General features: G+C 42.7%; 1 protein-coding gene across 3 annotated transcripts in view; it reads right to left on the minus strand.

Annotated features, from left to right (window-relative positions):
• ptpro (protein tyrosine phosphatase receptor type O) overlaps window positions 1-18184 on the minus strand; it is a 258318-nt gene that overhangs the window by 5450 nt on the left and 234684 nt on the right. For all 3 annotated transcript variants that reach the window (XM_060902876.1, XM_060902875.1, XM_060902874.1), the window contains 2 exons: window positions 458-593; window positions 102-232 (listed from right to left, as the gene is read on the minus strand). In XM_060902876.1, the coding sequence (XP_060758859.1) occupies window positions 128-232; window positions 458-593 (241 nt within the window). In that variant the 3' untranslated portion in view covers window positions 102-127. The remainder of the gene's footprint in view (window positions 1-101; window positions 233-457; window positions 594-18184) is intronic.

The raw sequence follows: 18184 nt of genomic DNA on the forward strand, positions 1-18184 counted from the left end.
TGGACTGGGACTTGGCTCTTAGATTTCCCCAAACGAACGTGCTTTAAGTGTGCACCACATGCTACATTCACGTTTCCCACAACCATCCGAGACATTCTCACTTTGCATCCACGTGTCCTGGCCGCCATTAAGACTTGGTGACGTTTTCGTAGATGACATCGCTGGTGAGACTCTGCTGCTTTTTCTTCTTCCACATGAGCAGGACGCACTGATGAATGAAGACGTACTGCTCCTGCAGATAAAGAGAAATCACTCTAGCAATAACACAAGCAGCTCCAGATGAGACTCGCTACGCTACGCTACGCGCCGTCTAAGAGAAATGAGCTTCATAATGAATATAAACTTACTGCAGGAAATTAAGGGAATCCTAAACAATTCTTGCTTTACCAGCGGCTACTCAGTGCAGCTGAATGAAAACGTGAGACAGAAAAAAAAAAAAAAACCACACACACTTTACCTCTGTTTGCACCATAGAGAGTCGATGTGAGCGCATCTCTGACACCATGCCCAATATATCAGCGTACTCGTGCTCCCGGATGTGCTGCATCAGCCGGTCCAGGGCAATAAATGTGCCTGTACGACCCACGCCAGCACTGCAGGGTTACAAAACACACAGTATGTAAGGATCGCTTGCATGTCTTACAGGCCACAATGGATAGTTATGTACCTTTAAACTCAATGGATTCATTTGTTTGGTTTTTTTCTGCAGTTTTGAAACGTGAGCAGGGTCCAGAGTAGACATAAAGACAGACGTGAGTTAAGAATGAACTTCACCTGCCATAAACATTCCTGTAATAACATCTGGGTTCTGATGAAACACCACGAGAGGGGAAAAGAGCGTAATTATTTGTGCAATGCTGTGATTACTTGTTACACCAAAACAAAATTTGTTGGACTGTGAGAGCTGCCCTGTTAAGATGCAGGTGATGCAGCGGCTGCGGTTTTAAGATGCAAACCCTCCGACTCCTGCTGGTATAATCATCAAGAGCTGGCAGCTAAACTTTACTTAAATATCACCGAAGCCACTGGGAGGGCTGCAACTGGTGCACTTGAAGCTGTAATAGTGCACTGAAGCAAAAATTCACAACTGTAGGCTTTGGACAGCAGTCAGTGTGTAAAAAAAAAAATATATATATATATATTTAACCTGAATACTTAACGTCGGGACAGCCAGCCTTTTAGAAATTTCCCACCCAGAATTAAAAGTGGAGGCAGGGATTATTATAATAATAATAAATTTTTTTTTGTTTTTTGGTAATGTCACCTCAATAAAATTTCTACTCTGAGGATAAACTGCAGCCTGTAAAGCACCCCAGACTCTATAAACGGGAGAAAATCATGTTCCGGACAAGGTCACCCCTGTCTTTACGAGCAGGAGGCTTCCAGTGTGGTTTTTGTAAAACTGTAGCTTTTATTCTGCTCTATAACTCGTGTATACACCTCCACTGGAATGAAATTTATTTCTTCAGGACTGTTCTACAGTGTGAGACAAGTGCAAAATATAAACAACAGAAGGAGAGCGACTTTATTTATCACACGTGCACGGTGGTGTAGTGGTTAGCGCTGTCGCCTCACAGCAAGAAGGTCCTGGGTTCGAGCCCCGTGGCCGGCGAGGGCCTTTCTGTGTGGAGTTTGCATGTTCTCCCCGTGTCCGCGTGGGTTTCCTCCGGGTGCTCCGGTTTCCCCCACAGTCCAAAGACATGCAGGTTAGGTTAACTGGTGACTCTAAATTGAGCGTAGGTGTGAATGTGAGTGTGAATGGTTGTCTGTGTGTCAGCCCTGTGATGACCTGGCGACTTGTCCAGGGTGTACCCCGCCTTTCACCCGTAGTCAGCTGGGATAGGCTCCAGCTTGCCCGCGACCCTGTAGAACAGGATAAAGCGGCTAGAGATGATGAGACGAGACACTCAAGCACATGGAAATTCCTCTCTGCGTTTAACCCATCTGGAGCAGTGAACACACACCCAGAGCAGTGGGCAGACATGCTCCAGCACCCAGGGAGTTGGGGGTTCGGCGCCCTTACTCAAGGGCACTTCAGCCCAAGGACGCTCCATGCTAACCTAACCACATGTCTTTGGACTGTAGGGGAAACCAGAGGAAACCCACACAGGCACGGGGAGAACATGCACACTCCACACAGAAAGGCTCAAACCCAGAACCGTCTTGCTGTGAGGCGACAGTGCTAACCACTACGCGTGCTAACTCAACAGAATAACACTATAGTGTTGATAAAGTAAAAAGTAGCAGTAAGAGGGGAAAAAAAAAGTCTCTCATAACAGCAAAAAAAAAGAGGGAGGGAGGGAGGGAATGGGTTATATTTGCTGACCTTTTGATTTTCAAAACAGTTGAACTTTCACCAAAAACCACTGGCGATGCATTTTTTTTTTTTTTTCAACCACGTTTCCTTTCTTCGAGCTATTAAAATATTCGTGCCTGTAAGCCAAGCTGTAGAAGTGTGCAGCTAAATCCGACACTTAAAGCAGTGTGCATCTCTGGGAACAATCAATGGTTACCAGATCTCTTTAATCCTGAGCGAGCAGGACGAACTGAATCCTGACACCGAGCCGTGCCTAACATTCAGCTCAAGAAAGGTCAAGGGTTACAAACCGAGCGCATGGTGTGTCTCTGGGATCCAAGCTGTGATTTACACTACCGTTCAAAAGTTTGGGGTCACCCAGACAATTTTGTGTTTTCCATGAAAAGTCACGCTTTTATTTCCCACCATAAGCTGTAAAATGAATAGAAAATATAGTCGAGACATTTTTCTGGCCATTTTGAGCATTTAATCGACCCCACAAATGTGATGCTCCAGAAACTCAATCTGCTCAAAGGAAGGTCAGTTTTATAGCTTCTCTAAAGAGCTCAACTGTTTTCAGCTGTGCTAACATGATTGTACAAGGGTTTTCTAATCCTCCATTAGCCTTCTGAGGCAATGAGCAAACACATTGTACCATTAGAACACTGGAGTGAGAGTTGCTGGAAATGGGCCTCTATACACCTATGGAGATATTGCACCAAAAACCACACATTTGCAGCTAGAATAGTCATTTACCACATTAGCAATGTATAGAGTGGATTTCTGATTAGTTTAAAGTGATCTTCATTGAAAAGAACAGTGCTTTTCTTTCAAAAATAAGGACATTTCAAAGTGACCCCAAACTTTTGAACGGTAGTGTATGATCGACTTCACGAGTTTCACAAGTATTCCAGAAGTGAGAGAATCTTCCACACGAGGAGGTTAAAAGGTGTGCTTGAGGCAAAGAGGTGTTCGATTAAAGTGCCATTCCACCATTGGATGTATTCTTTGGCATAAAATACAATATATTTTATGACATGACTAGACAGAGAAATCTTTTAGCTTCAAAATGATATATCAAACATAATTTTTTGACAACGACAAGTATATTAATTTTGTGACCAAAGTCACCTACCCTTTTAATTTCCGCGCGGTAGTGAAACGTGATGTCATCGGCAGGTTCCCCTTCTTGTGTACCACGTCACGTGTGACGTGGCACAGATTATCAGCAATGGCGGATAGAACGCGATTTCCACTTGTCGATTGCTGTGCCGATATTCACCATCGACCGTCTCCTTTGGGCATCACTTGCTATTTTCCTTCGCTTCTTTTCCGAAGCTGCCAATCACGTTCTATCCGCCATTGCTGATAATCTGTCAAAAAATTGTTTGATATATCATTTTGAAGCTAAAAGATTTCTCTGTCTAGTCATGTTGTCATAAAATATATTGTATTTTATGCCAAAAAATACATCCAATGGTGGAATGGCACTTTAAGAGAACAACTCGAACATCTACACAAAGTCCTCTGGCGGTCACAGCACCATGTCACTGGAAGACCTCTTTCAATCATGGACAGAGATGAAAATGACAAATGCAGGATATATAGATCTATATAAACCCAAGAAGCCCAATTCAAAGATTAAATTAATTCATAAACCAACGAATTTACATTAAGGTCAGAATTTCCACTGAATAAATCTGTAAATATGTAAGTTCAGTAGAATGTATACAGGTAAATAAATAGCATGTTGATGTAAAAGTTGTTCAATAGAAAGGCGTACATGTATAAACTTAATTCACTGTAGTAACACTGTATGGACATTATCAGTATAGAAATATATAGAGACAGTACCAGTCAAAAGTTTGTACACCCTTACTCCACTCATTTACCGGTATAGGCGTTTCTGTATTGTGACTATTTTCTACATTGTAGAACAATACTGAAGACATCAAAACTATGAAATAACATCTGGAACACATGGAAACGAGTGCTCTGAGAGCACAACATCCCCCACTGGAAACTCGGCCAGAACTCTGGTAAAATGCGACCGAATTTAACAAAATTACAATTATGTGTATTACCGACATGTAACAAAGAATCCTGTCAAGTTTTGTGAAATTCCTCCAAACGTTGTGAAAGGAGTTGATTTCCTGGGACGGACGGATGGACACCGCTACGACAGAATCCCCCTTCGGGCCTTTCGGCCAGCGGGGGATAAAAATCGTGAGGGAAGTTGATTTCAGAAAGCAAGCACACCTTGATGAAATTGCCAAAGTACAAGTTTGTTAATAATCAAGCGCATAACTCTGGGAAAATCTGCCCAAATTGAACGAAATTTCAATATGCGTATAACTGTCATATAACAAAGCCTTTTGCCAAGTTTGGTGAAATTCCTCCACAAATCGTGAGAAGAGTTGATTTCAGAAGGCAAGCACACTCTCATGAAACTGTCAAAGTATAATTTTGTTAATCAAGGACTGTAACTCTGGTAAAATGTGACAGAATTGAACGAAATGTGTATTACCGACATATAACAAAGAATCCTGCCAAGTTTGGTGAAATTCCTCCAAAAATTGTGAGAGGAGTTGATTTCAGAAGGTGAGCACCCTTCCCGGGACGGACGGACGGAAATCACCACGACGTAATCCGCCTTCGGGCCTTTCGGCCAGCGGAGATAAAAAAAAAAAAAAACTGTTAAAAAACAAAATGCTTGATATTTTAGATTCTCCAAAGTATCCAGCGTTTCCCTTGATGGCGCTTTGCACACTATCTGCATTCTCAACCAGCTTCATGAGGGAGTCACCTGGAACGCTGTTCAATTAACAGCTGTGCCTCGTCAAAATTTAATTAGTGGACGAGTTTCTTGCCTTCGTAATGTGTTTGAGATCAAACAGTAAATAGCCGTATTCCACAACTGGAGTAATCCATATTATGTCAAGAACCGCTCAACTAAGTAAAGAGAAACAACATCCATCGTTACTTTAAGACATGAAGTGACTATTAATTAATAAAAATAAAGAAAAACCACTGAATTAGAATTAGGTCTGTCCACACTTTTGACTGGTACTGTGTATCAGGCCATCATCACTGTTCAGAGTGTGTACTGGCTTGAAAAAACGTGTGTCTGAGAAGCTCAGATAACTTCCCGTCAGTAAATGAGCCCTGTCCAGGCAACTGCAGTGTCATGAAACACTGAATGAAGAAAAAGCAAAAACAGCACGTCCTCGCAGTGTGTAAATCTGTGTAACCACCAGCAACCTTGATGTACGGTATGTGTGCACAGAGCAGCGGTGTTCAGTGAAATGTAGCATCTGTTTGCAGTGTCCTTCTGGTTTGTCCTGGAGCGCTATACTCCTGCAGACTCTATTAATCAAACACGCTGACCTGAAAGGGAATCAGTGAGGAGTTAGGGAAAGGCCTGGTGGGTCAGGTAGACGCCTGTCTTCATACTTGCGTGTGATGCAAATGTCTCCACTAGGGGTCAGAAAATGAAAACTCAAACTCCAGAAACAATGGAGAAGAAACAAAGTAATGGCTGTGATAATGCTGAGGATCGTGCGTCGAGGACCAGCAGCGATGGTGTCTCTTAGAAAATATTGTAATTTTCATTGCTTTACTTTCACAATGGATATTAAGTCATATCTAGCTGCAGCTCAAATTCGGCCTTACTGCACGTCTAAATGCTCGGTTTAGTTTATTTAAAAGGTGCAATAGCCGATATTTTTTTTTAATTTTTATTATTTTATAATGTATTTTTATCAAGCAGCCAATTCTTCAGCAGAGAGGCCAAAATGATGAAATGATTAAGACTGCCTTAACTCGTCAGCTCAATGATTATTACTAAAGTATGGAATTCAAGGCAAAATGTACTGAACACCATGTTTAAAAATCATCACCCCGATTATCGCAATGTCGCTTCAGAGAAATCTTGGTTTGAATTTTAAGAAACGAAAGTTCGTTTTTTTCTGACGCAATTCCGTGACTGACTTTTCTTTCCTCATGAACGATTTTGCATTCAGACTTCAACATAGCCCATTTTTCTCTGCTTTTTTTTTAGGATCAAACACCGCATACAGTGTGACATTTTTATTTAATCCCATTATCTTGAGTACTGCAACTAAAAAAAAAAGTTACCACATTTTGCTGTGAAAGTCATTCTGTTGCCGAAGAACTCCCCAAGCCTTAACAAAAGGTTTTTTTTAGTCAGTGAGGAAACCCATTTGGAAACTTGATACACTACAAAAACAATCCAGGATTCATTCGGCAGCGACTTGATACCGAGATCCTTTACCCAGCCACGTACAAAAAAAGTTGTAAGCCTCGATACTCTTCCACACTTTCATCTGTTTTGCGGTGTAGAAGGACGTCTGCAACACCAGATAGTTCGAGATGTCGGGGAACTCGACTGAAGGGTAGTTTTCGAGATCGTATGACAAATCCTTCTTTCCCAGACTGTAGGGGTTGATTCCATTGCACACAGCAATCTTCTGAATATATCTAAAAAAACCTTTTTTTTTTGTTTCTGTTTCCGGTTGAGAGTACGTCGTGCGCATTCTGGCTGCCGCTTCTCACCAGAGCTTTTTTTTTTTCATTTTATTTTAATTTTCTTTCTTTTTCAATTTTCTTTTTATTTATTTATTTATTTCTGTAGTTTGAGGTTTGAGTGTTTTGTCCGCCGGCTGTGGTGTAGCTCTGGACCCAGTTTTGGGCGTCGGTTCCCTCCAGGCCTTGGTTCGCTGTGGCTGCGCTCCCAGCTGTGGACTGCAGTGAGCTCGCTGCTCATTTAACATTCGTGGTTGTCCAGCGCTCTGTGCTTTTAATGCTTGGCGTGATGTTCCGAGCGATGTTGCTCGGTGGCGTCGCGGCGGCTGTGCAGGTGGTTTGGGACACACCAGCGCTCTGCATGGCGGAGCTTCTGTGCTCGCTTTGTGGATCCACAGTGTGGTGTTTGAGCGATGTGGCTGACGGCGTCACGGCAGCTGTGCTGGAGATGTGGGACAAGTTTTCATGCGCCTTTTGGTGGGACTGTGGCTGCTACACCACTGGAATTACATCCTGACTCCTACTTGGTGGACTTTTTATTTTTTATTATTTATTCATTTATTTATTTTTTTCTTTGTCTATAATTGTAAAGCGTCCTTGGGTTTCTTGAAAGGCGCTATATAAGTTGAACTTATTATTATTATTATTATTATTATTATCTAAAGCCAGCAGTACTCTGATAAGTTATCGCTAGTTGTTTGCACTGCGGCAACCATTTAGACCACCAGCTATTTCACTTCCGGTAAAACCGCGAAGAAAAGTCACGTGACTGAAACCCGGCAATACAGAAGTCTAAACCAGCCTTAGACATGTCACCAGTTACAGCTTCTGCTTCTCTTCTCTGATGCTTTTATATGAGAGCTGAGAAATGCAACCTGGCACTTTTAGAGTGTTTTATTTCGAGATGGCGCCGAGCCGTATCGGTATCACACTGCTAGGGTCTGTAATTTTTAGAAGCATTATATTATATTTCTTTTTGTTCTATCTTTGTTATATTTCATATGATTGGATAGCCTGCCTACCTGCACACACTGTGTAATCGGAGTCTTCAACAAGGCTAGGCAGATATATTGCTAAAGCTAGTGAGCTAGTCAGCAGCTGTGAGTACTAATTATAGCCATGTGCGTTGTTAACATTATCATAATAAAGTTATCCTTATATGTGAATGAGACATGAGGTAGTTGGATATGACAACAACATGCTATGAACCTCTCTCCAACGCTCTCATGGGCGTATCCACCAGCAGTAGTCAGGCGGTGCGCGTTCATGTGTTTTGGAGGGAGGGGTGAAGGGAGGGGGTGGAATTTTTAGGTTGGATAATAATAATAGCATTTATATAGCACCTTTCTCAAACTTAAGGTTGCTTTACATAGGTCAAAGAAAACAGAACACACACAAAAAGTTGGTAAAGAGTGGTAAGTTTATGCAGTGGTGGTGGAGGAGGAGAAGTGTTCATGAAACAGAAAGGTTTTGAGATGAAATTTGAAGAAAGGAAGGGAAGAGCAGTCACACAGGGGTGGAGGGAGGGAGTTCCAGAGCTTGGGGGCCATGGCGCTGAAGGACCTGTCACCCAGGGTAGAGAGTCTGGTGCAGGGGGCAGCAAGGAGATTATGGATACAGGATCTGAGAGAGCAGGATGGAGTGTAACGGGTCAGAAGGTCACGGATGTAAGGAGGAGCAAGGTTATGGAGGGCTTTGAAGGGGAGTAGTAGGATTTTATACTTAATTCTGGACAGAACAGGTAGCCAGTGAAGCTGAGAAAGAATGGGGGTGATATGAGCAGATGGTTTGGTCTGGGTGAGGAGTCTCGCTGCAGAGTTCTGAATGTATTGTAGTCTTTGAAGGGATTTAGTACGGAGGCCAATGAGAAGGGAGTTGCAAAAATCTAGGCAGGACATAATGAAGGAGCAGACCAAAGTTTGAGCATCTCTAGTAGAAAGGAAGGGGCGAAGGCGGGCGATGTTCCGGAGGTGGAAGAAGGCAGTCTTGGTGAGGGATTTAATGTGGGGATCAAAGTTGAGTGAGGGGTCAAGCAATATTCCAAGGTTTCTAACAACAGGTGAAGAGTTAACAAGTGCAATGTCGATGAAGCTGGAAGATTTGGACAATGGAGATTTGGGGCTGATGAGCATAGTATTAAAATCTAGCTTATACGTTCTGAGTTCTCCAAAATTGCCTATGCTAGTTTTAAACTCTTCACACAAATGAGGGGCAGCCATGGCCTGAAGGTTAGCAAAGCAGCCTTGGGCACCTAAGGGTTGCTGGTTTGATTCCTGGGACTGGCAATAAAAATGTGAGGGGAGTTGAGTCAATGAACAGCACTTTCTCCTTCCTCTGTATCACCTAACCCCCAACATGTGTGTGTTCATTGCTTCAGATGGGTTAAATGCAGATGAGGAATTTCACTGTGAGTGTACATGTGATGAAAATAAAGGCTTCTTCTACAAACAGTGTTGTATTGTAAATGTAGTAGTAGTAATAAAATCAATCCTAAGGAAAAAAAAAACAGTGAAGTGTCCTTTTAATGTAAACATTTCCATTTCCAAAAACGGTTCTTTTCCAAATCCAATTCTGATCTTTGTCATTTGTTACATTACCCAATATCAAATTTGTTGTCCCTGGTTTCAGCCTGATACGGATACTGGGCACCAAATCAATGCAATATCCAAGTTGTACTTTGCAGTTAGTGACTTTACGAGAGTTTAACTGTTTCAGTTTAACAAAAACAAGCCGACCTCAACACCAATGGTGTTGACGGGTAAGCCACTGCCACCAACAAGTCTAGTCATTATTGGTACTCATATGTGTGTCAGAAACACCCTTAATATACACTGGAGATCAAAATTAGAGAACAACTTATAAAAACTTGAATAATTTTGAAATAATACCATCTTCACTGCTCAACAGTTAAATGACATTTTATTGTGTCCATATCATGGTTCAACAACATTTTTTTTTCACAAAATGACTAAAGGCATTTCACAAAAAAAAAATATTTTTCAGAAAACGCACTGATCAAAATTAGAGAACACACTGATCAAAATTAGAGAACAACAATCTGGAACAAAAATCTGAAGGTTACAACAGTCAGCAATTAGTAAGAAGTGTACAGGCCTCTGCTGTGAATGACTTCAGCACATCTGCGGCCACAGGATAGCACTAGTCTCTCACACTGCTCTGGTGTGATTTTGGTCCATTCTTCTTCCAGCCTCCTCCACAGTTCGGTGATTGTAGAGGGTTTCTTGACCATAACTTTGTCACCAAGGATTTTCCAGAGGTTCTCTATTGGGTTGAGATCAGGACTCTGGGCAGGCCATGCCATTAATTCAATGTTTTCACCTTCAAGGAAATTCTTTACCCGTTTTGCTGTGTGACATGGAGCATTGTCCTGCATAAAGACTGCAGGCTGATTGGGCGATGAACGCAAGTAAGGAACCATGTGCTGTTGAAGAAGGTTCTGATACACATTTGCATTCACTCGGCCATGTAGCTGTACAAGAGGCCCAACTCCCGCAGCAGAAAACATGCCCCAAACCATGACACTTCCTCCTCCACCTTTCACTGACTTCTTTACACACTTTGGGTTTAGTCTTTCTCCAATGTGTCGCCGAACATAATGCTTCCCATCAGACCCAAATAAATTAAATTTGCTTTCATCACTGAAGTGAACCCTGGACCAGTTCTCCTCTGTCCACACAACATGCTCCTCAGCAAAGCTCAGTCTAGCTTTTTGATTTTTTTTGCTAATGAGAGGTTTGGTCACTGCAGTGTGGGCCTTCAGTCCAAATGCTCTTAAACGGCGAGCCACTGTATGGCGAGACAGATCCTTACCATGTTCAGCACTGAACTGGCGAGCAATTCCACCTGCAGTATGGAAACGATTACCCATTGACATCCTTCGCAGTGACCTGTCCTCTCTTGCATTTGTCTTCCGTGGACGACCAGCCTTCTTGGGCGACTTGAATGAGTTTGTAGTTTTGTAAAGATTCAATATTCTTGAAATCACAGATTTGGAACGATCAACTTGTCTTGCTATGGCTGATAGGGTCATCCCTTTGGTTTTCATCTGGACAACCTGCTGCCGGAGGCTTTCAGTCACTTTAGAACGACCCACCATCTTGCAAAGTCAATGAAACTGGCAGTTAGAATGCCACTTAAATAGGGGTTGACTGATAATCAAGGAAATTAGCACCATGTGCTAGATTAGCACCATTAAGTGGGAGGCACCTGAAAGTGTTCTCTAATTTTGATCAGTGCATTTTTTGCAAAATGCAGGTTTTTTGTTGAAATGCGTTATCCATTTTGTGAAAAAGTGTTGTTGTAGCATGGTATAGACACAACAAAATGTCCTTAAACTGTTGAGCAGTGAAGATGGTATTATTTCAAAATTATTCAAGTTTTTATAAGTTGTTCTCTAATTTTGATCTCCAGTGTATACTTCAAACAGGAAGGAAGCTATTGAATAAAATCTATTTTAGACAGCTGGCCTTGGGGTGAAACCGTTCAAGCAACATTGAACCAAACTTGGCCACTTGGCCAAACCACTTTGCTGGAAGAAGGTACAAACTGTCCTCCTCAACCACCAGGGCACAGACCTGCCATGAACTAGGCAGTGCAGTGGTGTGGTAGCAATGGTGGTGGTAGCATCATGCTCTGGGGTGTTTTGCTGCCGGTGGAACTGGTGTGTTGCACAAAGTGGATGGAATAATGAAGACCTCAGAATTCTTCATCAGAAACTTGGACACAACTGGGTGTTCCAACAGGACAATGACCAAAAACTCACATCACCGCTGGATGTAGAATGGAAAAACCAGAGCAGCATTAAACTTAAACAAGTCAGTGTGCGGGCGGCACGGTGGTGTAGTGGTTAGCGCTGTCACCTCACAGCAAGAAGGTCCTGGGTTCGAGCCCCGGGGCCGGCGAGGGCCTTTCTGTGTGGAGTTTGCATGTTCTCCCCGTGTCCGCGTGGGTTTCCTCCGGGTGCTCCGGTTTCCCCCACAGTCCAAAGACATGCAGGTTAGGTTAACTGGTGACTCTAAATTGAGCGTAGGTGTGAATGTGAGTGTGAATGGTTGTCTGTGTCTATGTGTCAGCCCTGTGATGACCTGGCGACTTGTCCAGGGTGTACCCCGCCTTTCGCCCGTAGTCAGCTGGGATAGGCTCCAGCTTGCCTGCGACCCTGTAGAAGGATAAAGCGGCTAGAGATAATGAGAATGAGATGAATGAAGTCAGTGTGCTGAAATGCAGTGTGCTGTGTGCAAAATGTTGACCGTGTTGATTTCAGAAAACATAAAATAAAAAGATGTTGTACGATCATTCTGCCACAGAAGAACAGTTCAGAGAAATGACTGAAAGCCCAAGATTGATGATATACATGTTCATAATGAGTGTATGTAAACTTCTGATTGTAACTGTACATGACAAAATGGCCTTTTGTACATGTGTCTGTTTTAATTATATACACACACACACACATACACACGAGGGTAAGTGAAAAAGTTCTAAGACAGATGTTATAATTTCAAAAGGTGTGAAAAACATCCCCCAGAATTCTACAAAGAAGGAAACACCGCTTACAGAAGTGTTTAGGCTTAAATGGAGGATATGTAGAGAAATATTTTTATTTATGAAAATAAAGATTTTTTTCAATTTGTCTTAGAACTTTTTGACTTACCCTTGTGTGTGTATATATATATATATATATATATATATATATATATATATACACACACACATTCACTGGATATGAGCAATCGGGCCCTCTGATTGACTGACTACTACTAGGCTATCAGCTCATATACCGTGAGTAGAGAAAAACGAAATGGCGGAGCGTGTTGCTGAACCAACTGAGGACAAAATAAAAACTCTACTTGAAAACAGAACCCCCAAAATACAAAAAAAAAGCAACAAAATATGGAATAAAAGTATTTGATGCTAAGAACGTATCTTTTTATTTTCCAAGAATTATTATTATACAATTTTTCACAAATTGCTCCTGTCATTTCACTGGTTTGTTTACATTCTAAGCGGAAATTATGTTGTCTGACGTTTTGTATAAAGTTTTTATTTATCAAATTCGCAAAAAAATGCTCTGTTTCTCAAAATCCAGTGACTGTAGATAGAATAAAAGTTATTCCACTCAATCTCATCGTACATGGCTTATACACACACATGCTGAGACTGGAAACCCCCCCCAGCAACAAACCCTTGCAAGCAAGAGCTTAATGCATGAGTAGCTGACCTGAAATTGAAGATAGTAACAAAGCTGAACACCTGGAACCACCGTGCCCAGCTACCAAGACTGAGTGAAGTAGTACCTCCTGAAAGTCTCCTAGAGTATGAACGATCCCTACTATGACCATCAAGGTGACCCGGAGAGAAGTTAGCCAGCTTCAGAACTTCAGAAAGGTTTGACAAGGAAAGGGCTACCTAAGAAATACAGCAAGCTGTCCATACCTGAGGCCCTAGAGACTGCCAAACAAAGACTCACAGCCCTGGCTACCCATCTAAGGAGGTGCACAAGCAAAGCTGAAGCCAGGAGAATAAATCGGATATTCTCCACTCAACCATCAAGGGTGTACGCTCAGCGGCAGAATAATAACAACATGGTTCCAGATCCACCAAGGCTGGAGACTGAACAATACTGGAAAGGGATATGGGAGAAGGAAAAAAAAAATCACATAACGACAGTGCTCAGTCGCTAATAGACCTGAGAGTCAAATATAGCAATCTCCTTGAAGAAGACCCAGTAACCATCACTGTGACAAACGTCCAAGTACACCCTTGATGGTCTCGAAAATAAAGAACTGGATAGCACCAGGCCTGGAAAGGATTCACGCCTACTGGCTAAAGAAGCTAACCTCACTACATGAGCGCTTGGCAGCACAGATGAACCAGCTGCTTATAGATGGGACTCATCTGGAATGGCTGACTGAAGGTCAGACAGTCCTGATCCAGAAGGACCCACAGAAGGAAGCAGTCCCATCCAACTACCGCCCAATAACCTGCCTCTGCACAACATGGAAGCTCCTGTCAGGCATCATAGCGGATAAGAGGAGTAAGCACATGACTCAATACATGAGCGAGGCCCAGAAAGGAATTGGTAAGAACACCAGAGGAGCAAAACATCAGCTACTGGTAGACAGTGCAGTAGGTTGAGACTGCAGAACCAGACGTCCCAATCGCCTGGATTGACTGCAAGAAAGCTGACGACTCAATGCTTCCTTGACACATGGATCCTGGAATGCTAGAAACTGTACAACATCAGCAGGACTCTCAAAACCTTCATCAAGAACTCAATGAGGCTGTGGAAGACAACCCTAGAAGCCAACTTCAAGTCAATAACACAGGTCACCATCAAGTGTGGCATATACAGTTGTGTTCAAAATAATAGCAGTGTGTTTAAAAACGTGCGTAAAGCTCAAAATCCTTATAATAGTTTTTATTTCCATGCATTGGGAACAATGCACATTATATTCTACATCAAAACATGAAGAAAAATGTATCAATATTTTAATTACTTTACAGAAAATGAAGAAAAATGAACATTGGGCTGTTCAAAAAAATAGCAGTGTCTGCATTTTTCATTACAAACTCCAAATATTTACTGTATAAACCGAAAAAATCTTAAGGATTTAGTATTCCTGTGAATCACTAAACTAATATTTAGTTGTATAACCACGGTTTCGGAGAACTTCTGGCACCTGTGAGCAGGTATTCCAGCCCAGGATGATTTGACAACATTCCACAATTCCTCTGCATTTCTTGGTTTTGCCTCAGAAACAGCATTTTTGACGTCACCCCACACGTTTTCTATTGGATTAAGGTCCGGGGATTGGGCTGGCCACTCCATAACTTTCATTTTGTTGGTCTTGAACCCTGATGCTGCTCGCTTACTGGTGTGTTTGGGGTCGTTGTCTTGTTGAAACACCCATTTCAAGGGCATTTCCTCTTCAGCATAAGGCAACATGACCTCCTTGAGTATTTTGATATATGCAAACTGATCCATGATCCCTGGTATGCGATAAATGGGCCCAACACCACAGTAAGAGAAACATTCCCATATCATGATGCTTGCACCACCATGCTTCACTGTCTTCAGAGTGTACTGTGGCTTGAATTCAGTGTTTGGGGGTCGTCTGAAAAACTGTCTGCGGCTCTTGGACCCAAAAAGAACAATTTTACTTTCATCAGTCCACAAAATGTTTTTCCATTTCTCTTTAGGCCAGTCGATGTGTTCTTTGGCAAATTGTATCCTCTTCAGCACGTCTTTTTTTTAACAGTGGAACTTTGCGGGAGCTTCTTGCCGATAGATTAGCTTCACACAGGCGTCTTCTAATTGTCACAGTACTCACAGGTAACTTCAGACCGTCTTTGATCACCCTGGAGCTGATCATTGGCTGAGTCTGCCATTCTGGCTATTCTTCGAGCCATTCGAATGGTAGTCTTCTGTTTTCTTCCACGTCTCTCTGGCTTTGCTGTCCATTTTAAAGCACTGGAGATCATTTTAGCTGAGCAGCCCATCATTTTCTGCACTTCTTTACAGTATACGTTTTACCTCTCCAATCAACGTTTTAATCAAAGCACGCTGTTCTTCTGAACAATGTCTGGAACGACCCATGTTTCTCAGGTTTTCAGAGAGAAATGGATGTACAACATGTGCCGGCTTCATCCTTAAATTCGGGCCACCTGACTGACATCTGTTTTTTCACAGAATGAATGACCTCGCTAATTAAACTCCACACTGCTATTATTTTGAACACGTCCCTTTCACTTAATTATTCGATTACACAGACTCAGGAGCATGCATATCATGAATGTTGGGTCTGTTGGTTTTCTATGACTCTACTACACCTACTGGTAAATTATTTGCCATGTAGTAATATAATTTCCACCAAAAACAGTGATTGATCTGGTTAGTCGTGTTGGACTGCTATTATTTTGAACACAAGTGTACCAAAGAGATGCCCTGTCCCTGCTGCTGTTCTGCATAGGACTGAACCCCCTCAGCCAGATCATCACCAAGAGTGGCTATGGATACAGATTATGAAATGGAGCAACCATCAGCCACGTCCTCTACATGGATGATATCAAGCTGTATGCCCGGTCTGAACGAGACATTGACTCACTGATCCACACCACCAGGATCTATAGCAACGACATCGGAATGTCATTTGGACTAGATAAGTGTGCCCGGATGATAACAAGGAGAAAGAAGGCAGTCAGAACTGAGGGAGTGGTGCTACCAGATTGCATAATAGAAGATGTGGAAAACAGCTACAAGTACCCTGGAATCCCAAAGGCAAATGGTAACCATGAAGAGGCCGCGAGGAAAGCAGCAACAGCCAAATACCTACAGAGGGTAAGGCAAGTCCTGAGAAGTCAGCCGAATGGGAAGAACAAGGTCCAGGCCATCAACACCTATGCCCTGCCGGTCATCAGGTACCCTGCTGGCATAATAAGCTGGCCGAAGGAGGAGATAGAGGCCACCGACATCAGGACAAGAAAACTCCTGACAATGCATGGAGGGTTTCACCCCAAGTCCAGCATCCTGAGGCTGTACACTAAGAGGAATGAAGGAGGCTGAGGACTAGTGATTGTCAGAGCCACTATCCAGGATGAAACAACAAAGATCCACAAGTACATCAGGGAGATGGCCCCGAATGATGAAGTGCTTAGTGAATACCTCAGGCAGCAGAAACCCAAGAAGGAAGTGCAAGAGGAACCATCACAGAAAAGACAAACCACTGCATGGGATGTACCAATGGCAGATAGAAGAAGTGGCTGATATTGAAAAATCCTAAATCCTAAGCTGGATAAAGCTGGACTGGAAGATTGCACAGAGGCACTAATCATACAGTGCCTTGAAAAAGTATTCATACCCCTTGAACTTTTTCACATTTTTCCACCTTACAACCACGAACTTAAGTTTTTTATTGAGATTTTATGTGATAGACCAACACAGAGTAGCACATAATTGTGAAGTGAAACGAAAATGATAAATGGTCTTCAAAATTTTAAACAAATAAAAATCTGAAAAATGTGGTGTGCATTAGTATTCAGCCCCCCTGCGTCAATACTTTGTAGAGCCACCTTTTGCTGCAATTACAGCTGCAAGTCTTTTGTGGTATGTCTCTACCAGCTTTGCACATCTAGACACTGACATTTTTGCCTATTCTTCTTTGCAAAATAGCTCAAGCTCAGTCAGATTGGATGGAGAGCGTCTGTGAACAGCAATTTTCAAGTCTTGCCACAGATGCTCAATGGGATTTAGGTCTGGACTTTGACTGGGCCATTCTAACACATGAATATTCTTTGATCTAAACCATTCCATTGTAGCTCTGGCTGTATGTTTAGGGTCATTGTCTTGCTGGAAGGTGAATCTCCTTCCCAGTCTCAAGTCTTTTGCAGCCTCCAACAGGTTTTCTTCCAGGATTGCCCTGTATTTAGCTCCATCCATCTTCCCATCAACTCTGACCAGCTTCCCTGTCCCTGCTGAAGAAAAGCATCCCCGTAGCATGATGCTGCCACCACCATGTTTCACAGTGGGGATGGTGTGTGCAGGGTGATGAGCAGTGTTAGTTTTACGCCACACATAGCGCTTTGCATTTTGGACAAAAAGTTCAACTTTGGTCTCATCTGACCAAAGCACCTTCTTCCACATGTTTGCTGTGTCCCCTACATGGCTTCTTATGCCTGTCTTTCAACAATGGCTTTCTTCTTGCCACTCTTCCAAAAAGGCCAGATTGGGGCGTCGTGGCTCAGGTGGTTAAGGCGCCATGCCATGAATGCGGGCAACCTGGGTTCGATTCCGGCCCGAGGTCATTTCCCGATCCCGTCCCGTCTCTCTCTCTCCCGCTCATTTCCTGTCTCTACACTGTCCTATCCAATAAAGGTGCAAAAAAAAAAAAAAAGCCCAAAGCCCAAAAAGGCCAGATTTGGGGAGTGTACCACTTATAGTTGTCCTGTGCACAGATTCTCCCACCTGAGCTGTGGATTTCTGCAGCTCCTCCAGAGTGATCATGGGCCTCTTGGCTGCTTCTCTGACCAGTGCTCTCCTTGCTCGCTCTGTCAGTTTGGGTGGACGGCCATGTCTTGGTAGGTTTGCAGTTGTGCCACACTTTTTCCATTTTTGAATGATGGATTGAACAGTGCTTCTTGAGATGTTCAGAGCTTGGGATATTTTTTTATAACCTAACCCTGCTTTAAACTTCTCCAGAACTTTATCCCTGACCTGTCCGGTGAGTTCTTTGGTCTTCATGATGCTGTTTGTTCTTCAGTGTTCTCTAACAAACCACTGAGGCCTTCACAGAACAAGTGTATTTATGCTGAGAGTAAATTACA

The sequence above is a fragment of the Neoarius graeffei genome, chromosome 21 (genome assembly GCF_027579695.1).
Source record: "Neoarius graeffei isolate fNeoGra1 chromosome 21, fNeoGra1.pri, whole genome shotgun sequence".
NCBI classification, from domain to species: domain Eukaryota; kingdom Metazoa; phylum Chordata; class Actinopteri; order Siluriformes; family Ariidae; genus Neoarius; species Neoarius graeffei.